At 61.2% G+C, this 23,983-nt stretch overlaps 1 protein-coding gene across 7 annotated transcripts; it reads right to left on the reverse strand.

The window, feature by feature from the left end:
* Positions 1 to 7,243: 7,243 nt before the first annotated feature.
* CYTH1 (cytohesin 1) lies at positions 7,244 to 22,777 on the reverse strand. 7 transcript variants are annotated; one of them, XM_034067457.1, is made up of 14 exons: positions 19,064 to 19,280; positions 14,902 to 14,984; positions 13,845 to 13,909; positions 13,057 to 13,123; positions 12,806 to 12,924; positions 12,552 to 12,632; positions 12,345 to 12,457; positions 12,129 to 12,277; positions 11,917 to 12,028; positions 11,218 to 11,220; positions 9,237 to 9,313; positions 9,053 to 9,124; positions 8,584 to 8,738; positions 7,244 to 8,378 (listed from the first exon to the last, which is right to left on the reverse strand). In XM_034067457.1, exons 1-14 carry the CDS (start codon positions 19,134 to 19,136, stop codon positions 8,300 to 8,302), a joined length of 1,248 nt encoding a protein of 415 aa, XP_033923348.1. In that variant the 5' UTR covers positions 19,137 to 19,280; the 3' UTR covers positions 7,244 to 8,299. The 7 variants fall into 7 exon arrangements, with proteins under 7 accessions (XP_033923348.1, XP_033923346.1, XP_033923345.1 ...); XM_034067455.1 differs by lacking the exons at positions 11,218 to 11,220; positions 19,064 to 19,280 and adding an exon at positions 22,667 to 22,688; XM_034067454.1 differs by lacking the exons at positions 11,218 to 11,220; positions 19,064 to 19,280 and having other exon boundaries at positions 7,245 to 8,378; positions 9,237 to 9,315; positions 11,916 to 12,028.
* Between the last annotated feature and the right edge of the window lie 1,206 nt (positions 22,778 to 23,983).

A 23,983-nucleotide genomic window follows, 5' to 3' on the forward strand; every position in this document is an offset into this window, starting at 1 on the left:
GCCAGGCCCCGGTCCGTGATGGTTTTGCGCAGCGCCTGCTTGAAGGGGCGGCAGTCGCTCTGCAGCCACCCCCCAAACACCTTGGTGTTGGCAAACCCCAACACCTCCTTGCACAGCACCTCGCACGTGTCAATCTGGGGACAAGAGCAGGTCACAGCCAGCGGCCAGCACCTCCCTGGGCACCCAACACCTCCGCAGGCACCGGCCCCACACCTCCTCCTGAAAGTGGCTGAGGGACGGGGCCCCTTCGGGCAGGAGCTCCTCTGTCCATGCATCCCTATCATCGGGGATGGGGGCACCACCGAAGGTGAGGAAGCGCTGCAGGAACTCCTGGGGGTCCTCCAGCCACAGGTGGGCTTGCTCCTCGAACGTGGCGCTGTACTCCTCGCCTTCGGTCATGGCACTGAGCACCAGCACCATCACCTCCTCCCGCATGCTGCTGAGCTCTGTGTGCTCCTCCAGGGTGGTCTGCAGGGATGGGCAGAGCTCTCAGGGACCAGGCACCCTCAGCCGCCTCCAGCCGAGCCAGGAGGTGCCACCTGCCGTGGACCAACCTTGTAGCTGAGCTTGTCCTGCCGCAGGCGAGGGATGCACACTGAAGCCACATAGATATCGCTCAGCAAGCTCTCTATGAGCTCCAAGAGGCTGTTTTCATCTCCCACCGCCAGCGAAGGCCGGTACTGAACCCTGCCGTCACTCAGCTCCATTTGCACCTCGAACAAAGGGGCCACGCTGGCCTGAAACAGGTCATCACCTCACATGGTGCTTCACATCCTGCGTCACCCCATCCCCACAGTGGGGACAAGAGGGGACACGGGCACCTCTGGCACCTGCTGCCACGTGCACCAGAGTATGTTTGGCCACTGAACAGGTGCCTAAAGCCACCACCAGTGGGCAGTGGCCACCAAAGCAGGGGCAAACCTGGACCTACATCAAGGACCATGTTGTTGAGCAGCAGCTGCAGAGATCTGCGGACAAATCTGAAGAGTCCTCCCAGCACGATTTCATCCACGTAATCCACATAGTCCAGCCACATCTGTGTTGACATATCAGCCCTCAGCAGATTCGCATTCTCCTGCAAGCAGGGAAACCCAACTCATATTTGCCCATGAACACCATTTATTTGCTTGTGAACACCCAACAAACGCCCCAGCTCCAACCACTGCAAGTGCACTGCCTGTGGCCCCGTGGGTCCATCCTGCCTGGTTGTCACACGGGTCCCCACATCCTTCTTTTTCTCCCTGCTGTACAACATTAGAATGCAGCCAAGACCTCACCTGAGAAGGCAGAGGACTCCTGGCTTCCACTGGAGCCTTGGCTCAGCAGTAGCACAGACCCCAGGTCTGAGCCCACTGCTCGCAGTTAGAGTGGGGACAGTGCTGGGTTCAGAGCACTGCAGCACGCCAGTGTCAGGCACACTCCATGTTACACTGCCCCAGATGAAGTGTCCTGGGACATGTCTCACCGTTAGCATCCCATGGATCTTTACTCCTGCATCCTTCATGGCAGTGTAGCACTTGCTTAGGGCGTTTGCTCGCCCATCCAGGTCCAGGAGCGCTGTTTCCTTCTTGTCTTTCCTTTCAAACAAGGGATCTGCTGAGCACACCTGCAGGGAGAAGACAACAGAGCTGCTCCATGGTGGTGGGGAGGGGTAAATCCCTGCAGGAAGCTTCCCAGGAAGGCACCAACAAAAGCTACCTCCATCAGCTGGGTGATATTTTCCACATTTAACTTTGCCTTCTGGACCCTGCTCTGCAAGTCATACAAGACATCTCTCATCTGCTGGATGTACTCCATGACACCTGGGAGGAAAACACGCACCCAGGATTGACAAGTTACACAGACCCCTCCAAGGGGATGAGCCATGGGTGCACCAGGGCTCTTCGTCATCGTGGGGGAACATTGTCCAGCTCCCACCTCATCCATCCCCTGTTTTGGGGACCTGAGGGCAGGTACTTGGCCAGAGGTGGGAAGGTGCCAGGGACCCCCCCAGAGAACACACAGCGGATCTCTGGCCTTTGGTTTGTACCTTCATGGTGCCAGAACAGGGTGTTCTCTGCGCAGGCGAGCTGCTCATCCACGGCCTCCAGCTCCCCTGCCACCAGTGGCACCTCCACTGGCAGCAGCTTCAGCTTCACCTGCAGACCCAGCACAGGTGAGCAGGGACCACACCAGTCCTGCTTCTACCCCTGCTCCAGCATGACTGCACTGGGAATGGGCTCCCCCCATGCTGTGCAATGGCAGCAGCAGCTTGGCTCAGCTCTGGGGCCAGCCAGGATGTGGGGTGATGGTGACGCACCTGCTGCACCCCAACACCCCTTGGCTTCCAGGACCCATTTCATGAGTCTCCCCCCCAGGGTCTCCCCGGCCAGTGCTCTGCACATGGAAAAGCAGCCAGGTCATCTCCCCTTTGTGACCTGCCTCATTGTACCAGCCAGTGATAAGATCCAGGTTGTCCACAAACTTTTGGAACGTCTCATTTTGATCAAAAAGGGTCTTCGCGCTGCTCGGGATATCCATCTCCTGGAAGTTCAGGTACTTCACCTCCCGCAGCATAGCCATGAGCTGCAAGACACGATGACCAGAGAAAAGACTTGTGAGGAAAACCCTTAAGGTCCTGCACTGAGCCCCATTGACTGATGTTCAGGGGAGGCATCGCTGGCACTGCCCATGGAGTACCGACCTGTTTGCTAAAGTTCACGCTCAGGAGGGAAGATTTGAGGTCCCTCAGGATCAAGGGCTGCTCCAGGCTGACGTGGCAGTCCTTTTCAGCCCCCTGTACCCACTCCATGTAGACCTCCTCACGGAAGCCTTGCAGCAGCTCCATCATCTCTTTGTACTTCTCGGACAGTAGTTTGGCTTCAGCACTGACCATCACCCTGTCAAGGTCATGATAAAGCAGCAGCTGCTGCAGGGGAGGAGACACACACAGGACCAGACCCTGCCCCGTGTCCCATGGGTGACCCACACATACGGGTGATCAATGGAAAACAAGTCCTTGTACGACCCCTCCAGCCGCTTCTGCAGCTCCAAAGCCCACTCGAGCTGCCCGGCCACTGGTGGCATGTTTTTATTGATGGCTGGGCCTGTCCCACGTGGCAGTGGGGAGGAGATCTGGGTGTCATAGAGCAACTTCACATCCTCCAGCTCGGCCTTAAACATCTCCAGCAGGGCTGAGTAGTGGGAGGCCAGCTCAGCTCTTATCACCGGTCGCTCCAGCAGGTAGGAAAACATGTGCACCAACTGCAGGAGAAAGAGGCTCTGGATTCGGCTCCCCAGAGAGTCCCAGAGCAGCCGCTGACACCCCATGGTGCCCCCAGCCTGGTGCAGCATGCGGGGGGCACAGGTACCTTCACAGCGGACATGAGGCAGCTGCAGTCCTCGAAGCCTTGGCAGAAGATGGTGGCCAGTCGCCTGTCAATGTCCTCAATCCTCTGCTGGAACTCTGCAAAGTCTGTGTCCAGTTGCTGCCAGGAGAGAGCAAAATGATTTAATGTGGTGAAGCCTCTGAGCTTCCAGGCTCCTTCCTGAAGGCTTTGCTGAACGTGGAGGGCTGGAGCCCCATGACCTGCCTGACAGGCTGCCATGGGGCAGGGTTAGCCCTTGCAGTGTGCTCTGCCAAGGGGTTTTGTTTCATTTAGCGAAAGCTTAAACTTGGTACCAGCATCCACCCACCTCCTCTGCGGGATCCAAGGAGTCATATTCGCAGTCAGAAAAAACCTTGATGATTTCAGCCACCTCGTTGTAGATCTGAAACACCTGAGTCCCCAGGATGTTTCCTTTCACTCCTCCCAGTTCTGCCTTCTCCAGCTTCAGGAACTCTATAGCTGTTTGGTACACGTCCTGGCAAGTATAAATCATCATTTCACCTGGCTCCTCTCAGTGGCCAGCCCCAGCTTTCCATGTGCTGGTGGTGCCGGTGCAGGAGCTGCAGCACCAGTGCACAGCTGTGTCCTGTGAGCTCCCTGCTCCCGAGGAGCATCCTTCCCAGGGATGGGTGCTGTGCTGGGCTCGAAGCTGTGCTCCCAGCCACGCACCACTGCTGTTCCCCCTGCACCAGCAGCCCCAGCCCAACCCAGAACTGCAGCAGTTTGCCCTGTGCTCTCAGGGACCAACCACATGGAGCCCCATGTGCTGTGCTGTCACCTTGATTGTCTTGAGCCTGTGCAGGAAGGACTCCATTCTGCTGAAGATGATGCTGGGGGGGAACTCCCAGAGGTGCGGGTCCTCCTGCGAGGGGACAAGAGCCATCAGCAACCAGACCTGGCATGGATGGGGCTGGGCAGAGCCACACCATTCCCTGCACCCACCGGGAACAACGTGGGCACCAGGTCAGAGCAGTAAGTGTTGTAGGACTGGAAGAGGCTCTCTATGATGGAGATGCTCAGTTTGATTGCCCCCAAGGTCTCTTCAGGTTCTCCTTGCAGCCCCTTCATCACGTCCTCGGGGCTCAGGAACTCACGGGTCTAGGACAGGCAGATGCAGTCAGGGGCTGTTGGCAGAGGGGAACACGGAGGGCTCCTTCTGCCCCTGTCCACCCTCTGGGCTCTGGTGATGGCCGTGACCCACACTTGCCTCAATCCCACTCTAGCCCTGCGCTGGGATTTACTGGTCCCTTGACCGCCTGTCTCTACATCACCCGAGTTGGGGTCCCCACAGGTGCCCGATGCCACCCGTCCCACTCCTGCCCCAGAGCTGGAGGAGGTGGCTCGGGGGGGGGGGGGGGCTCTACCAGGTGGATGAGGAGGTTGCAGATCTCCTGCAGGATGACGACCACGCGTACGGGGGAGCTGTAGTGCAGGCAGGTGGCCCGGAGCAGGCGGACGGTGCACAGCGCCCGGTCCAGGTAGGGCTGCAGCTGCGGGAGTGGAGCCCCGTTACTGCGGGGCTGTGGTTGTGTAACAGGGTCGGCAGAGCCGGGCTGGAGCCAGACCGCAGCTGCCTCTATCGGGGTGAGAAGGCAGTGCCTGATTATTTTGCCACATACGACTCACCTCGGAGTAATCTGCTTGCTCCATCTCTTCCAGCAGGATGCTGAGCGGTTGCAGGTGGAAGCTGATGTCCTTGGCTTCCTCCAGGCCTAGCCCAAGGGAGAAACCCAGGGCTGGGTATGGGGAAGCCTAGATGGAGGCAGAAGCAGCTGCCCACCATTGCCAGGGCACTTACCAGCACTGACGTCCTGGAACATGACCTGCAGCGCTGGCCAGAAGCAGCTATTGGCCTTTTCCAGCATCTCGGCCAGCACCGTCACCCGTGGAGAGAGCAGCTGGCAGGGAGAGGTGGTGGGCTCAGCACCAGGGCTCAGCACTGGGGAAGCAGCCGCCGCCTGCCTGGGCAGTACCTGGTCATTGATGCACTGCAGGTTCACTGTCCTAGTGTGCCAGAAACCGAACTCGGCCTTGGGCAGCGGGTGCAGCCCCTCCAGCAGTGGCTCTGCTGAGTCCTTGCTCAGCATGTCTCTGATCTCCTGGGACCACTCAATGACGAGGGTTTCTGTGGCGTGCAGCACCGAAATGTCCATGGACCCTGCCAGGCTGAAAGGGGATGGTGTCACTCTCCCATACTGGGGCCAGCCTGAACCACCCGCATGTGGTCTGCTAGCCCAGCAGCCTGGCCTGAGCATCCCTGAGCTGCTGGGGATGCTGTGCCCAGGGATACTCAGGGACTGAGCCAGTGCTGCAGCTCCTGTTCCTCCCAGAGGCACTCAGGCCCCTGCCAGGCTCCGCTGGCACCAGCAGCACCCACCAGTCGAGGACAGTGCTGGAGCCATCCTGAGCATCCAGGTGCTTGGGCAGTGGGAGCAGTGGCTTTCCCTGCATCTTCCCACTCATCACAAAGTTCTCGTTCTTCAGCCGGTGGACTTGTTGTGTGACATCCTCCACCAGCACCCTGGGCCAGCCCTCTGTGACCTCCTCGCTCAGGAACAGGTGGGACACGATCTAGGGGATGGGGCTGGGTCAGGTCTCCCATTGCAGAGGGCATCGTGCAGCAGTGCTGGGGAGCAGCATCCCCTGCTGCCCACCTGAGCGTGGAGGGTTTGGCTGATGTGTTTCTCATCAGGAGCCCCCTCAACCCATGGTGGATCTCCAGCTCCTGTGGGAGCAGTGAGTGCACCAGCAAAACCCTGGTACTGAGGAGGAACATGGGGGTTCCCAGGGCCTGGTTCAGCCTTCGGCTGCTGTGGGCAGTCCTTTGAGTGGGAACATTCATGGGAAGTTTGAGAGGAATCCACTCAGACATCCCCCACTGCAGGAAGGGGAAGGGGGAATGTTGCTGGGTTTTTAACCCACAGGGAGGAAGCAACGAGTCTGAGGCACAGGAGAAACCCCTGCTTGTGGCCATCATCACCTCTGTGTCCAGGTACTGGGAGCCCAGTGCCTCCAGCAATTGTTCTTATGTTAGTGTAATTCGGTGTCTTTTTGAGCCCACCTCAAGCACCAGCTCGTGTGGGGAACCCACCTCCTCCACCACGGTCATGAAGTGCTCCACAGGCGAGGGGCCGATGTCCCCCACCAGCAGCCCACCCTGGTACTTCTCCTGGCTGATGTTCTCCTCTTTCACGAAGTACACTCCCTTGCCCCTGAAGGCTGGGGGGAAGCAGGGGGTGGCCTGGAGCTGCCCGGCTGGATGGAGCACCAGCACCAGCTCCAGCACCTCCTGCTGCCTGAAGAACTCGTTCAGCACGGCCACGGTCTCATCACTGCCCATGAACTTGTTCCACTTGTCAGGCTGGATGCACATCAGGTGCACGGCAAAGCTCTCCAGGAAACTGTGCCATGCATCCGCCATCCTGCTGGCACCCCAGTGCCTGGGGAGATCCGGGCAAAGCCCCCTCAGCGCCGTGCTGGGCAGGCCCTACACCCCAGCACTGCCACCAGGGTCCCCCTTGCCCAGCTCCAAAACCACAGGGAGCTGCTGGTCCCCATCCCTGCCCGGGCCCATCACCTCCCCTGGGCTCCATCGTCCCCCCCATCCCACCCCAATCCTGACTGGCCCTACCTCTCCCCTGTGCTGCTGCACTCCCAGCTCCACAGGAGCCTCCAGCCGTTGCCTTCAGCCCAACTGACACTGGCATGAGCCCCAGCTGACACCAGCACCAGCCCAACGGACACCGGCCCCACCCTGACCAATGCCAGCACCAGCCCAACCACCTGTGAATGGGGGTACCCGGGCCGGGGGGGGCTCTGCCTGCCCCACACTGCACACAGAGCACAGGAGGCTGGTGCTGAGCGCAGTGCAGTGTTTATTTGCTGCGGATCCTCAGCACCAGGGTACAGGCCGTGGCAAAAGGAAAAACGAAAAATAAGGGTTACAATAAAAACTCCTGTGTGTCCCTGTCCCGTCCCCCCCTCCCCCCTGGCCTCTGCACAGACCGACCTGCCATACAAAATCATCTAAAAGGAGAAAACTATACAGGAGTATTTACACCTCTGATAAATAGACTAACACTGAATCCAGGTGCCTCCCTCCAGGCCAGGGCACAGGACACGACACTGGTGCAGGGCAGAGGGGGTGTCCCAGCCCTCAAGCACATCCCACCGCAGGCTCCGCAGTAAGGGCTTGTGTGTGGGGATGCAGCAGCCACCGCTGCCCCTCGCCAGGACTGCCAGGCAGCACCATGCAGAGCTGCTGGACCATGGCCCTCATCCCGGCTCCAGCACCCTGTGGCCAGGCCAGGGCACCTGTGTCCCCCCTGTACCACCATTCACCGGAATGGGGGCAGTTCCTGGCTCCTGTGCCCACAGGGCCTGTCCCTGGCACAGGACAGCTGGAGGTCCAAGGCAGCAGCATGGGGAAGCTCAGGGCAGACCCAGACCCGCTACAACGAGGGCCAGAGTTGAGCCTCCCCAGTCCTGCAGCACCCCAAAGCCACCAGCTGCTAAGTGCAGCCTTCATCCTCCTGATGGGACACCCCAAATGAAGTAGGACAAGGTGCTGGGGAGACCCAGAAGCATGTGAGGCTCCACTCAGGATCTGGAGGTGCTGTGGTGGGGTCCTGCCTGGTGCACACATAGTGCACTTCCCATGCTGCAGCCCAGCCTGGGTCAGGATGGGGCTCCCTGCACACACAGGTGTCCATGTATCAGCTTGAGCCTGGCAAGATGCTGGAGATCTGGAGATGAGGCAGTGATGGGGGGGCAGAGTCACTGAAGCACACGTGCCTCCTCCCATGGTAAAGAAACTGGGAAGCTGAAGCGGGGTCCTGGGCCCCGAGGGCCAAGCTGCAGCGTGGCCCCAGCCCCACAGCGTGGCAGGCAGCTGCTGGGGCTGCCAGCACACTCGGTCTCGCAGGAGGCTGCTAATGTCTCTTAGTGGAGGAGACCTTCTTCTTCCTGGCAGCCAGCATCTCATAGAAAGGGTCCCGGCTGATCGCTGCCCTGCAGGGGGAACGAGGGCTTGGGTTAGTGCACAGCCAGGAGAAAACTACAGCAGGGCCTTGGGTAGGTCCCTTATGCCCTGGGAGTGTTTGTTCCAACCATCCCTGCAGGGTGCCCTGGGAAGCATGGTCCCCTTTGGGCACCGCAGACAGGTCTCTGCTGTGCCCCTGCCCAGCGCCTGCCACCTGCTGCCCTGAGCACTCACTTGATGCACTTGATCCACTCCTCCTTCTCCTCAGGTGTGGGGGCAGAGATGCGGTACACGGTGTGGTTCCCCTCCACCACACGTCCGTCTGCCTCCGTCTTGCAGGCCTTGATCACCTGGTCCTTGTTGTCAGGGATGTAGAGCTCAAAGCAGTTCTGGGAGGGAGGAGATGGTTCAGATGCAGCCCCTCTTCCAGCAGGGACCCCAGGCTGGGAGGGACGAGGCAGAGCACCAGGGCTCCTGTTGCACATCCTCCCCCAGGGCAGCCGGGAGGGACAGACCTGCTCTGACCATCACCAATGGCCCTGCCACCAGCCCTGGACACCAGAGGCTGGACTCAGTCGCTGTGATGGGTGGAGGCAGTGCTGGCTGCAGGGCCCTCCTGGGCCTGCAACACCTCCAGCTTCCCCTGCCACAACCAAAGCACTGGGGCCAGCCCCAGCCCCAGGACCCCTGCCCCAGCACTCACCGGCTTCTTGGAGTCCTCCACCTCACGGATGCTCAGGTTTTCCAGTGGGATGATGCCACGGGGCTCTTTATCCTGGAGGGACAAAGCAGATGCATTGGCTACAGGCTGGGCACCACCAAACCCCACAGGGATCCTGTGCCCTTCTCTGCCCTGCCTCAGCACCCAGCAAGCACCGGTCACTAACCGTTGTGTACTCAAAGTAGTAAAGGCAGTTGTCAGTCAGGATGAACCAGCGTCGCTTCCATGTCTTCACCCTGCCTCCTGGGAGCAGAGAGGGATGGGTTGGGTGCAGCCCCAGCTGGGCTGGTGGGACACGGAGGCTGCGGCAGCGCTGGAGCCCACACGGACACACACAGAACAAGCACTGGCACCGGGCGCAAGCAGAGCCAGGCAGCGCGGCGGGCAGCAGGCAGCACACACCATGCTGGCATGGCACGAGCGTGAAGCAGACAGATGAGGATGGAGGTGGAAGGTGGTGGAGGCACCTGTCCCCACCCAGCATGGAGCACTGATCCAGCATGGCCAGAGGATGCTGCAGCCAGGCAGCTCTCAGAGGGACACACTGACCACAGTCCTGCTATGACCCAGTGCCAGGGCAGGCATCAGCCCAGGACCACGCTTGAGGACTGCTTGGAGGAAGCTTCAAACTGCACCACAGAGGGAGAAGCTGCTCCCTGGGCTGAGGGTCCTCCAGCCCCAGCTCCGGCTCCCCCTCTGCCACACACCTGCAGTGGTGCCAGATGTGCTGCCACTGTGTGCACAGCACCCAGGAGGTGCTGCCTGGGCCTAGCACCATATGTGTTGGGGCCCTGCTCATCCCCCCAGCTACAGACAGCCCCAGGCCTCCTGCCTGGCCCATCCCAACTGGCCAAACTCTCTGTGCCTGCCCCACAGACAGGCTGGTGTCAGCACTTCCTTGAAGAAAAGCCCCTCTGCCTCCATCCAGCCAAACCCACCCCAAAACCCGTTGCTTGACCAAGGGCCACATCCTCTGCTGGGGCTGTGGGTGGGAAGAGGCCAGAGGTTCAGGACCCAGGGCTCTGAAGAGCTATACAGGAGCAAGGGCAGCACCGATGGCTGGCACCCCAGGCCTGCAGGCAGTGGAGTGAGAGGCACTGCCAGCACCCAGGATGGGGACTGCTGGGAGCCTTCGGTGCAGCACAGGACACCAAACAGACAGCTCCTGCTGCTCCCATCCAGCTCCAGGCACCCAGCACCCCCTGACCCCTGCACACAGGCTGGGGCCCTTCCTGAGGACATCCCAAACCTGTCCCTATCCCTTCACCAAGACATGAAGACCTGCTGTGGCCAGGCTGAGCTGCCTGTGGCCCCCCATCTGTCCCTGGCACAGGGTGCACAGGGCAGTGGAGGGGATTGGCAGGCCCTGGGGAGCACTCGGCATCAGTGAGGCTGGTACCCACGTCCCTGCCCTGGCAGTGGCAGTGCGTCCCTGCGGCAGGCGAGGGCCTCGGGCCGTGCAGGGAGTTGTTAGCAGCAGCAGCAGCAGCAGCAGCAGCAATGAGACTCATCACCAGCAATTAAAAACGTAAAGGAAACGAAGACCCAGCGGCGTGAGCAGAGCGGGGAAGAGGGGTACATACCTCCTGGATTTGGGGGCAAGGAAAGGAAGAGCCAAAATCATGGAAACATACAAATGAGGGAGAAAAGAAAATTAAAAAAAAAAAAAAGGAAAAAACTCAAACCAAAAAGAGGAACACCCGCACCCCCCTCGCCCTGCGTGGGTCAGTGGGGCACAGCTGCAGCAGGGAAGCTGTGAGAGGCCGTGCTGGTGGCACTGCCATGGGTCAACCTGCCCTGGCTCGCTGTGGCTGTGGCAGATGGATCCTCAGCTGCGGGGGGCAGGGCCTGGCTCCCTCCCAGCCACCCCATGGGGTCCCTCCCTGCCCCATGGCAGCTCTGCCATCTTTGCATCCCTGTGACACCAACAGTCCCTACAGGGGGTTCTGCCCTGCATGGGGCCCTTCCACCCCTTGGGCTTGCTTGGGACAGGAGGGGCATGTCTGGGCTCTCCCTGTGATCCCCCAGCCAGAACTGGGAGCAGATGGTCCTTGTTGAGCCCCACAGCTGGGCTCTGCTCTGGTCAGGGCATGGAGCAGGGTGAGGTCCCTCTCCCACACCAAGAGGTGGCAATAAGGCTGAAACACCCCCTGGCTGAGTGGGCAGAGCCCTGATCCCAACGAGAGCCCCAGGGAAAGGTCCCACCAGACCCCAGTCCTGCAGCACCCGTTCCCCCCCCCCTTGACCCGGACAAAATTCCCCAGAGCTGCTGAGAGGAGAAGCCACAGGAGCCAGGGAGCAGGCGGGCGGTGCAGCGGGGATGCCATGCACGCTGCCTGCATGTGGAGCTGTATGCGGGAGTGAGAATGCTGTACGGGGTGAGGCAGGGACTGGTCTGTGGCATGGAGAGGGTATGCACGCAGCCTGGGGCAGCTCGCCACTTGCTCCCAGGGCCTGCTCTGGCAGGATGCTGCTGTGACTGATGACAAGAAGGGCCTCATGGTCTCTGTGCTCAAACACCAGACCCTGGTACCAGCTCTGCACCCTGGGGCTTGCCCAGCCTCAAGACAGCATCTCTCGGGTGCTCACCCAGCCACACCACTGTAAGTGAGCTCCTGTCACCCAGCCCAGTGAAGATGAAGGGCTGATGGATGTAGGGACAGATGTGCAGATGCTGTCCCCACAGGGGCTGTGCCCTTGTTGCAGCCTCTTGCCCCTCAGTAGGGCCACACTCTGAGGAGCCAGGCCAGCAGATGATGTGCAGGCAGCCCAGAGGCATCACACCCACAGCCCTGCTGTCTCTGGGGACATCCTACCCTCCCCCAGCCATGTCTGCCAGCACTCACCAAGCTTCAGCAGCCAGCCCTCCCGGTCAGGGTTGAAGAAGGTGTGGGTGAGGTCGTTGCCATCATCCTCAGGGATTTTGAAGGGTTCGTTCTTGATGCTCTCATACAGATTCTAGTACAGCACACACAGTGTCAGCTCTGCTCTGGCCAGGAGCCCTGCGACAGGCCAGCTCCAGAGCCCATCCCTGGCCCCTCCACATCCCATCCCTCACCTGGAGCAGCTCCTCTGGTAGGTCCCCCCCATCGTTGATGCCACGGTTCATGGCAATGAAGCGCTCGGCCGTGGGCTTGTCCTTGACATTGGGGTTGTGCAGGCTGGTGTTCAGCATGATGATAGCAAAGGAGAGCACGTAGCAGGTGTCTACAGGGGCAGAGGGGAGTCAGCTGCAAGGCAGGGCCCGGGGCAGAGGGGCCGGGCAGGCACTCACCTGTGGACTGGAAGACGCCAGGGTTGCACTGGCAGTACCGCTGCGCAAAGGCCTCCATCATCCGGTCGATCTTCTGTGCCTCCCCGGGCAGCCGGAAGCTCCACAGGAACTGCCTGGGAAGAGCGAGGGGTTGAGCTGCTCTGGGGGCTCCACACACACTCTGGCCCCCGGCAGCCCCATGGGCCACGCTCAGCCCCCTCTGCTCACCGCAGGGCCTGCACAAGGTTGAGGTCAGTGAACTCGTGCAGCTCCACAAAGGCGTGCAGGACTTGGATGTTGAACTCGTCCCTGTGGGAACAAAGCCAGAGCACGAGGGCTGCATGAGCAGCAAGTGCTGTGACTGCCAAGCGTCTCCCTGCCCTGCTCTGCACTCAGCTTGAATCCAGTGCTCAGACCCCCTGTATCCCACTCGCTTGAACAGCAGTGTCCCAGCAGACCCGAGCCACCCTGGGCCAGCGCACCTCTCGCCCAGGTAGTCACCGATGGCGGTCTTGTTGAGGCCCTCGCCCTTGTAGAGGAACTGAGCGATGTCCTCACACGTGTTCTTCAGCAGGTCGTTTTCAATCAGGAACTGGATGCCCTGGAGGGATGCAAGAGGCTCTTCTCTGGGCCTTCCTGCTGACCCCTCCAGCCCTGCCCCTGCAGGACCATGAGGTGGCAGAGCCCAGCACAGCCCCAGCCAGGTGGGGGAACAGCCCCGCTCCTCACATACCTTCTTGGGATCCATGTTGAACTTCTTCCTGCCCATGGCCACCTGCTTGTTCCTCTGCATGTTTTTCCTGTGGAGCACAAAGCAGCTTTGAGCACCCAGCCGGGATCTACCTGCCTGCCTCCTACACACCCCTCTGGGCAGAGCCTGAACTGAGCAAGGGCCCAGCAACTCTGCCCAGGCCAGGCCCCTGCACTGATCCTGCAGGGGGCAAAGCTGGCAAATGGCTCCAGGTCCCTGCCCTGCTCCATGGGGCTGCTTGTGGCCTGGGCCCCAGAGCAAAGAGAAGCTGCTGTGATCCATCCACAGGGTCACCCTCTGCAGACGGGTGCTGGGTATGGCATCCCAACACATCACCTCTGCATGGGGTGACCAGGGCAAACTGGGTGAGGTGGGGTTTTGGGAAGAGCAGCCTTCAGGCTCCAGTGGGGCTGGTGGGAGGGTGATGGCCTTCACGCCCCAGTGTGTGATTGGACACGACACTGGGAGTTAGCTCCTGCCGGCTGCAGGACCCCCTAATCCGAGGCTGGCACTGCCTGGCCAGCCAAAACAACAAAGCTGCTGTGGCGAGACAGAGGGGCTCAGGCTTGGGAAAACAGACTTTGGGAGCAACAGTTCAGGCTGGGATGCTGCTGCTGCTCCGAGGAATTCAGAGCGCCTGGGAAAGCCACCAGCACCCATGGGATGGGGCTGCACCACTCAGCTGCCCACAGCACAAGGGACATCCAGGGTGGCCTTGCCGTGGTAGAGGGGCTCAGGGTAGCCCTGGGCTGTGACAGTGAAGCACTCACCTCTCCTCTGTGGACCCCAAGTTCTCGATCTCATTTGTCACTTCTGCTATCTCATCTTTCAGCCGCTGAGGGAGAGAGTGCACTGAGACAGGAGGTGCCTCCTTCCCTCCCAAACCCTCCAGCCCTGACAGTTGCCTGGGCCCAGTCCCCCAGGAACAGTCCATCCCCTCCCTCCTTCCCAGCCTGAGGGGCTGGTTCAGCTTGGGGGGCACTCGCAGCAGAGGCTGGCTGCACCCCACTGCTAATCCCTCATCTGCACTGCTATGCTCCAAGTGCACAGGAAGGAAGAGATTGAGAGGTTAACAGAATTACTCCCTAATCCCTTCAGATCATGCCCAGCATATGGCAGTAATTAGCCTCTGCTGCCTGAATCAGGGACACGACTCACGGGTGTCCCAGATGAGCACTGACCTGGCAGCCGCTCGACAGGGCAGTGGCCTGGCCCAGGGACACAGTCCCTGCCCATGCTAGGAGGGGGCTGGCACGGAGGCACCAGTGCCGTGGGGAACGGCACAAGCACAGGGCCCAGTGCTCTGTGGGCACCATGGGCTCAAAGGCTGCCAGCCTGGCCTTGGCCCCCACTGGGACCCCCTCCCAGCCCCAGGGCCCCACAGCAGCAGTGCTGTCAAGCAGCAGGCAGCAGATCACAGGCTCCCTGCGTCCATCTATGGGACTGGCTCATCCTGCCCTGCAGTCCCAGAGCTCTCATCTCCTGCCCTAGAAGGTTCACAAGAGCCCCTGTGGGCTGTGAGGAGCTAGGGCTGGCAAGGAAAGGGGATGGGAGCACAAACCCAACCCACAGCCTTGCCTGCTCCTGCATGGGCTGTGCAGATATGGAGCACAGCACTCCAGTCCCACAGCTGTTATGGACATCCCTGCCCAGAGCAGCTTCTCCTCCCCACTTCTGCTTTCCCAGCAGCAGGGTGAGGGACTCTGGCTGGGGCTGCAGGGACCCTGACCAGCCCCATGGGCAGCAGATTGCTCCCTGCCTCCCTGGGAACAGACCCCAGGAAGATGCTGCTGCGCCAGGAGCAGGGAATCTCCCTCAGCATCACACCTGTATGTCAGCCAGCAGCTCCTGCTTGCGGCGGCGGATGTTCTCCAGCTCCTGGCACTCCTCCGGGGTCAGGTCACTGGGCACTGTGTGGAGACACAGTCAGGTCAGCATGCGTGGCCCTGGAAATCATCCCAGCAGGCTCCCGGGGCCCATCAGGAGCTGTGATGTGGAGCTGCCGGGTGCCCACAGGAGCCGGGCTGGGAAGCAGTGTCCCTGGCCCTACACACAGCCAAGAGCCACAGACGGCACGTGAGGAATGCGAGGGCCAGGGCTGGCCCCATGGGCAGCGGCTGCAGGGGGGAGCTGGGCACTGCCGGTTCCTGCTGATTCAGACCGCGGGCAGCGGGGCCAGCACAGCCCCTGGACCTGCTCCAGCACAGCTCCTCCGCTGGGGCTCGGCCCCACAAAGTCCCATTTAACTCCCACCAGCCCAGCTGAGCTGTGGCCGTGCCTGCCCCAGGCCCTGCTGTGACCCACAGCACAGGCTCCACACAGACCTGGAGCCCTGGGGCTGCTCTGCCACACTGGGCCAGCTCCTGGCCACCCTGCAGCCCCTGTGCCGGATCTGTCCTTCCGAGCCAGCACCCGGAGCTGGTGCAGCCTTCGGACAGACTCATCTACACACTGACATCCACACGTCCATGTCACCCTGCAGGACCTGGCACCCCTCCCCAGTACCATCCCCATGGCTCAACCTTGGAGCTGCCACATGCCCTCCTTGCTGCAGGACATTCCTAGCGCTCCTTGGCGCATGACCTCCTGCTCCACAATGACATGGCATCCCATTCCCATTCCCTCCTGTTCCCAAGGTCACTCACTCCCCAGCAGTGCTCCCAACCCTCACCTGCTGCCCGTGCCTCCCACCTCTGCAGCTCCGGCCCCTGCCAGCCCCACTCACCCAGCCCGGCTGCCTGCCCGTACCGGTGCAGCACTGTCCTCAACCATGCATCACTTCTCCCCAGGCGGCCCCGGGGTGATGGTGACCACGCAAATAGAATCCCCGAGCTCAGCACTTCCCAGGCTCTGCTTTCTGACGAGCTTCCTCCTTCGCAAAACTCCCCCCTGCCGAGGCTGGAGGCAGCCCCTGCTTGCGACACCAGCCCTCCAGACACCACTGCAACACTTCCCAATGTTTTCAGTCTCTGATGCCAACAACTCTGAACCAGACAACCCAGCTCATGGCACCAGGCTAAAAGTTATTTAAACTCAAAGCACCAGAGGCCTCGTGCACCTTTTGCACATCCCAGCACCGTTCCTGCGGGCACTTGGCTGCTGTGCCCGGTGCCCAGGGCTCCTGGCAGGCCCAGGCTTGCTGCAGGAGGAGGCCCGAGCTGCAGTGAGCCTGTTGCCAGACACAAAAGCCTCTAAATCCCAGGGCTGCAGTGGGTGCTGCAGAACCCTCCTGCCCTGCTGCGGCGGAGGGGAAACTCGGTGCCAGGGCTGGACCTCCCTCAGGACCGGAGCCAGCACAGGGAGCAGGAGCAGCAGCGCAGCCTCCTGCTGCCCACCTACAAGCAGGCAGGGTCCAGCCAGCCCTGGGGCAGGCGCAGCACAGGGTGAGATGCGGTCGGGTCTGTACTGGAGCCCGTGCGGGTGCTGTGGAGGAGGAGGGTGAGCACCCGTGACACGGTCCAGCCATGTCAGCAGCAGCCAGAGGAAGAGAAACCTCAGACACAAGAGGTTTTGTGGGAAGGAAGAGGCTGTTAACCCTTCCCCATGCCCTGTGCCGCACCCGCCTGCAGCACCGTGCACAGCCCCAGCACTGCTGCTGGTGGGTGAGCCTGGCTGCAAGCAGAGCAGGGCAGCAGGGACCAGGGGGCTGGAGCCGGCACTTGCTGCCCTGGCTGCAGGATCCCAGTGCAGGCACCGAGGCCCCAGTGTAGGGGCTGGGGGTTCCACAGCTTCTGCTGCTGACAGTGAGCCCGAGGACCCCACACACCAGTGGCAGCAGGAGGGGGACTGACAGGACTCATCCGTCTGTCCCAGGCTCCAGCTGGGAGCCACAGCCACCACATGTCCCCCCAGTTCCACCATGCCAAAAGCAAAGCACCCCTGTGACACACAGACATCACACACGCTCACCCCTGGTGCTCTTTCCTACCCCGCTGCCCCCAGACAAGCAGGCAGAGCTTGGCCTCTCCAGCCTTCCCTGCACCCCAGCTCACCACTGCCCTGCACGCTCAGCACCATCCTGGCAGGATGGCTCCCCGGCTGTGCCAGTGCTGCTGTGGCTCAGTGGAGGTGCTGCTGCTTTGGGGTGCAGGCACCTGCCTGCCCCAGTGAGTCAGGACCTTGCTGTGCCAATGAGCACCGGGGCTGCCCAGCGTCATCCGGCGTCAGCAGGAGCCAGCACCAGCACCACCCTGTTCCTGCCACCATCAGGCCAAGGCTGACAACACCTTAACTCCTCTGCTCCCGGCCAGGGGGGAACGGGGCAACCAGGGCCCTGTCCTGTGCTCAGCCCTGGGGCTGGGGAACAGGAGTGTTGGGGTCCCAGCCAGGCACTGGGCCTGGCCCAGCCCTGCCTTGGGAGCTGCCAGGACACTGGAGCCAGCACATCTTGAGCTCACTGCGGCAATGCTGGGGTCTGTTCCCTCCACCAGCTGGGTCTCCCTCATCCCAGCAGGCCCCAAGGCCTCACCTTCCAGCTCCTCTAACCCCCCTCCTCCAGGTCCAGGTCCCGTCCAGGCTGTAAGGACTGAGCCCCAGGCAGGACCAAGGGGGCTGTGGGGACCACTGGTGCCTACAGCCCTCTGCAGACTCTATGGCAACTCAAATGGGACCAGGAACAGGAGCAAGGTTGGGAGTGATGCTTGTTCCTTGGGAGGTTGCTCTCCGCTGTCTTTCCCCCTTACTCCAAGGTTCCTTTAGAGATCCCCCCCTGCTCTGTACAGAACCACTGTGCAGCAAAGTCTGGTGCTTGCAACAGGAGCAAACCCCTGGCACATCCCATCCCGCTGCCAGCCCCTGGAGAGGCCACGCGAGCCTTGGCCACCTTGACTCAGCTAAATCCCACTCAGCAGCGTGAGATGGAGAAACAGCACCCGAGCAGCGGCTGCAGAGTGAGAGGAGGAAGGGCTTTGGGAGCCTCACTTGGTCCTTGGGCTCACACCGGACCTGCACTGGGCCATGCTGGCAGGGCACTGGGTTTAGGCTGCCTGCAGCTGGGAGACCCACAGGGCCCCCCAGAACTTCCTGCCTGCCTCAGCCACCACATCCTGTTTTCACTGCGCCATGTGCACATCCTGGGTTGTGTCAGCCTCACCCTTCCCCACCAACAGAGGTGCTTCAGGAGGATGTGGGGCAGGCGGCTCCAGGGAAGACCCTCCCTGGTGCCACAGCCCTCATCCTGCTCTCATACAGCCCTGCCTGTCACCAGAGCCCGACCAGGAACCCACATCCACCACTGTGGCCTCCTTGCTCCTGCACCCCCCATGCACAGACCCCAGCCAGCAGTGCAGCCGGGTGAGCACTGGCTCTGCCATGTCCACACGCACTGAGCACCGTGCAGATGCCGGGAGCACAGCCCCCACACATCTCTTGCCCCCTGCAGCGCTCACCTTGCTGGGCCTCAGAAGGAGCAGAGCCTGCTGCTGCTTGGCCTCAGCTACTGCTGGAGGAGACCTGCCAGCCCCATGGCACAGCCAGCCCCATGGCACAGCCAGCCCCATGGCACAGCCAGCCCCAGGGCCACGCTTGGGCAGGAGCTCAAGCAGATCCCGCAGCAGCAGCAGATCCTGCAGGCAGCCAGCCCTCAGCAGTATCTCCAGTGCAGCAGGCAATGAGCTTTCCTGCATGGATTTGGGTTTGGAGAGTGCCACCCGAGCTGCCTTTGCAGCCACACACAATTGGCACAGGGGCAGCAGGGTGAAGGGCTGGAGCAGGATGTGCCACAGCCACACTGGGTGATGTGCATCCTCACAGCCACCACTGGCCCTGGAGCACCCGTGGGCCCAGCAGGCACTGGTGTCGGGTGATGCCACACGAGGCAGATGGGCCTCAGCACTTAGAGGCCCAAGCCTGGGGAGGCCAGTGGTGCGCAGAAGACGGTGGTGAAGCAGCCAGGACACTGCTGCTGTCACTGGGAGCCACAGGTACTGCCATGTCTGCCAGGAGGCCGGGCACCCCACGGCAAGCAGAAGGGAGGGGGTGAAGTGCCTACCTGCCTTGGCAGCCACCGAGGGGCAGAGGAAGGCCTGGAAACTGGAGGCACAGAGCTCGCTGACCGTCCCCATGCTGCAGAGGTGCCGGGACAGGCAGGAGCAGGCAGAGGCCTGGCTGGTGCCGGTGCCTGCTGGGTGCAGGCAGGGCGGCCGCAGGACTCCCGCTGGCTGGAGCCGGGGAAGGCGACTGTGCCAGGGGAGCTCCAGCTCCGGAGCCCACGCACCAGCCCCAGCCAATCCCCACTATCCTGCCTGCGCAGCACCCGCTCTGCTCCCGGGCTCCGGTGCCGGAGCCTCAAAGCCACTTAGAGGTCAAAGAGTGTGAGCAGTGCCGGCAGCCCCTGGCCTGCTCCGGCTGCACCCCGGCAGCCCCTTGTCCCCGGGGGGGGCCGGCTGCGGGGTATTTTTAGAGCGGTTTTATCCCTCCGTATTAGAGCATTAAGCATCGGGAGCCGGCGGTCGCGTAGCAACCAGCACTGCATGAGGGAAGGTGCTCCGGGAAACAAGGCGGCTGTGGCAAGGCTTGGGGAGCGGGGGGTGCCGGGTCCGGTGCACCCCGACGGGCCCAGCCTGCCCCGGTCAGCGGCTCAGCTCCCAGCAGTGCCCCACGGGGCTCCCGCGGCAGGACTGGGGGTGCTGTGCCCCGGATCCCAGCTCCATGGTGATCTGTGGAGCTGAGGGCACAGCACAGACCTCCTGCCCCAGCCCCGCTGCGCCCCGGGCTCCCCCCCCAACCCACGGGCACCAAGCGAACCCAAACCGGCCTGACAGCTCTTCCCTCAAAGCACGAGCAATCTCCGACGCAGGGCACGGCCATGAGTAAGAAACCCCAGAGCCTGTCGGGGCAGGAGGCAGCGTCCTGCGGCCAGCCTGGCTGCCAGGAGCCAGCAGGCACTGAGATGTGCTGAGCCAGGGGAAACCAGAGCCGGGCAGGAACCAGGCAGGACAGGAGCAGTAAGGGCACCCTAGGAGCAAGCTGCCCTTGCAGGCAGGAGGGTGCAGGGCTGGAGGGGACCCAGCTCCCAAGGCTGCAGGCATGAGGAAGGGTGGAAGAGAAGGATGAGGGCAGCCCAGCACTTGCCGCTGACGTGACCGACCTGGTTTCGGCACCACTTCCCCTTTCCCAGGGGATGAAGTGGTGATTGCCACATCACCAGGAGACAAAATGCCAAGTGAGAGGAGCTGGGGCAGCTGAGCTGAGCACATGGTGTGACAAGTGCTGCCCAAGGCCTGAGCCAGCATCTGGAGAAACCCTCTGTGGCATGGGCACCCATGGGTGCTCTGGCAGACTGAAGCAGGGCCAGGCAGCATCTCCCATGCTGCACAACCTGGGCACCCAGCTGGATCCTCACATCCTGTCTGGGCAAGAAGGAGGGGTGTGTACAAACACTCCAGGGTTATGTTAATCACAGCTCCAGGCTGAAGAGCTGCCTCCCCAGAGCAGAAACCTCTGACCCACACCCGCTGTGATGGCCCAGATGGGCTGAAACAGCCACTCAGGGACCCACAGACCCTGCTGCTTCCCTGATGTGTGATTGCTGAGTGTCAGTGCTCTGGTTTACCATCCTCTACTCCCCAACAGCTCAGGAGAGCTGCCTGAGGCCCTGTGCTCAGCGCTGCACTGCCAAAGCCCCAGCAGCTCCAGCTCTTGGCTCTGTTCTCCAAGCCCAGTACCATCCCTGTGTCTTTGACCTGGCAGCCCCAGAGCTCTGGGGGACCTGCTCCCTAAGCTGGGCTCAGCCCTGCACCACACCTGGGATAGGGCTGGTGTGTCACCAGCACCATCCACCCCCAGCCCCATTCCCCTTGCTGCAGAGGTGCTCACTGGGGTCCTGGGCTGCCTCCAAAAGAGCTGAGCCCAAGGCCAAGGGGCTGCCAGGGCCTGCTGGTAAAACAGAGCTGGCAGCAAGGAGAAGACAGGATCCCCCAGCCTGGCAGCAGGACCTGACAACCCACCCTCTTCTGGGCACCTGCTGTACCTTGCACAGCCCATCCTGCATCCTGGCACCAGCCATCCTATCCCAGACAGTGAGGCTGCCTGGGCACAAGCCACTTTGCAGGAGGCTGCATCAGCCCCACTTAAAGAAATCCCTTTATCCCTGAGGCCAGGGTGAGCAGTAATCCCTCTGGTGCAGCAGGATTACCAGTACTGCCCAATCCTCCTCACCCTGGGGTGAGGTAAGACAGATCCCAGCTCAGGACACAGTGCCAGGCAGAATCGTGCTCCCATGGCTGCTCACCAGTTCTCCAGCTCGGTGGGACAGAGGCAGCGGCTGGTTCCCAACAGGACACCACCACCACACTGCCCACAAACTGCTCTTGCCAGCTTATCTGGGGATGGTCTCATCATGATCCCTGCAAGGAGATGCTGGGAAGGGGGTGGGAGTGGAGGGAGCCGCATCTGTGCCACCAGCTGCTCACCCGGGATTTGCTCTCTGCTGAGCCTGGAAGAGGGGCCGCGTGTGGAGGAGCGGACACTGGCGTCACCACAACCCCTCAAGCAAGAGCCTCCCAGCTGGACTCCCACCACTCCGAGGCTGCAATACCCCTACAGCACGGACAGCAGCGGGGATCAGGAGGTGGCTGTGCCACTGGCATTGCTCCCTGCTGCACGGTGAGCAGGCAATTTCTGATGCTGATGGATGGCCCAGGACAACTTCCAGGCAATTCCAGGAAGCAGCGAGAAGCTGCTCTCTGAATTGCTCCCAGCAGAGCTCTCCCACTAATGGGCTGCATTTGACAGCACATGGGCTGGGCTGCAACCAGTGGGCTGGGTGTTTGCACCTTATCTCACACAGTAACCTCCCTGCTGCCAAGCACAGTCATTTCTAGGGTAGAACAACAGCCTCTGAACTGTCTGCATTTCACAACTGTCACAGGCAGGAAACCAGCCCTTGAACCCTCTACATTGACACCAGCAGCACCCAAGTGACTGCGGCTAGTGGGGAGAACGGCCAGCAGCGCAATGGGCAGCACTGAGACCTTGGTTTGAGATCACACCCAGACAGACTCCAGCCTCCTCCTCAGCAAAGTCCCTGCTGAAGGAAAACCCACCTGCAGATCCACAGGAACCTGCCTCAGAGGGTGGAGGCACAGGCAATACCTTCCTGCTCCGTCCTGCTCCCCGGCACGGGGAGGGAACACTCTGAACATGGAGGATGCAGGAAAGCAGGGAAGCAACATGCACTTACATGACAGACAGGACATGCAGCACCTGAGCAGACCCCGGGAACACACTGAACACTGTGAGACATTCAACAGACCCCATGGACACAAGCTGCTGGAGACCTGCAGAGCCTAAACTCAGTGCTGGGAGGCAGCATCTGAACACCCAGAGTGAGCAGCAGGAAGAAGGCAGCGGGTCCCTGTGGCCCTGCAGCACCGATACCGCGGGCAGCTCACGAGCGGCGACAGCACCGGCACAGCCCTGGCGCAGATGAGGCCGGGCCCGGTCACGGTTGAGCAGCACTCAGGAGCCCACCCCCCGCTCCCAACCGGAGCCGCTTCTCCCTCGGCGCTCCCACCTGCGGGAGCGGGTCCCGCTGGGCCTGCCCCCCCCGCCGCAGACCCCGCTCCGCTCCACGGCCCCGCCCCGCACTCACCGTAACCGCCGTCCTCCTCCATCCCGCCGCCGATCGGGCCCTGCCCGCGTCAACGACAGCGCCGGAGCCGCCGCGGACGGCGTCACATGACGCAGAGTAGGCGGGGCCAGGCAGGCCCCTCCCGCAGCACCGCCCCGAGCGGAACCGAACGTTACAGTGACACCGGCACGTCCGTATTACCGGCGGTGCACGCGCAGTGCGGGCGGGGCCGGGGGAGTTAACGGTGTTAACGGTGACTACAGCATGGGGGGGTGGAAAGGGGGCGCAGGAGCAGCTCCAGGTGCGGACCGCAGACAGGGTCATGGGGCTGGGGCTGGGGCAGCAGCGATGGTCCTGAGGCACTTGGCAGCAGGGGGGAGAAAGGGCTGCTCCAGCCCCAGGCACAGGGAACCTGCTGAAGGAGATGATCGTCTAGTCCTGACAGGCAGGAATCAGCACAACCAAGACACTGGACATCTCTTAATCAATTTGCTGTCTCCTCATCACCCATCATTGATTTTGACCAGAAACAACCAGCTGGTTGATGGCAGCAACCTTGACAGGGTTACAAACATTGTGCAAAATGAAAGGTTAACTCCAGTGTCCATCAGTTTGTTCCAAGGAGCCCTACTGACCATAAGGCATGGGGGCTCAGAGGCCAGGTAGATCCTGGGAAGCAGACTGCCAGCTTCTAGGACTTCCCACTAGTTTTAGCACAGCAAAGCATGCCCTCAGCATTGTGTCTTTTCCTATCATTAAAGCTAAGGTTTTCAATGGAGCAGGATTTAATCCTGCAACACCAAAAGCACATTAATGGGAAAAAAAAATCTATTTCTTTTACCTTTCAGAAACAATGAATAGATAAAGTAGTTAAGAACTGAAGCTATTCAAATAACGAAAGGCCACAACTGAATATAGCCAAGCCAATTTACTCTGAGACATGGTATAATTCCACTCAGATCTGGAAAAGAGATACAAGGAGAAAGGTGTATCAGCCAAAGTTAATATTTGCACAAAAATGGCAAGTCATATAAACTGGGATTTCCTCTTCCAGCCACGTGCAGTGTGTCGACCAAGTCATAGAACCATAGAATAATAGAATAGTTAGGGTTGGAAAGGACCTTAAGATCATCCAGTTCCAACCCCCCCTGCCATGGGCAGGGACACCTCACACTAAACCATATCACCCAAGGCTCTGTCCAACCTGGCCTTGAACACTGCCAGGGATGGAGCATTCACAACCTCCCTGGGCAACCCATTCCAGTACCTCACCACCCTCACAGTAAAGAGTTTCTTCCTTATATCCAGTCTAAACCTCTGCTGTTTAAGTTTCAACCC

This window comes from Melopsittacus undulatus, chromosome 11, assembly GCF_012275295.1.
Source record: "Melopsittacus undulatus isolate bMelUnd1 chromosome 11, bMelUnd1.mat.Z, whole genome shotgun sequence".
NCBI classification, from domain to species: domain Eukaryota; kingdom Metazoa; phylum Chordata; class Aves; order Psittaciformes; family Psittaculidae; genus Melopsittacus; species Melopsittacus undulatus.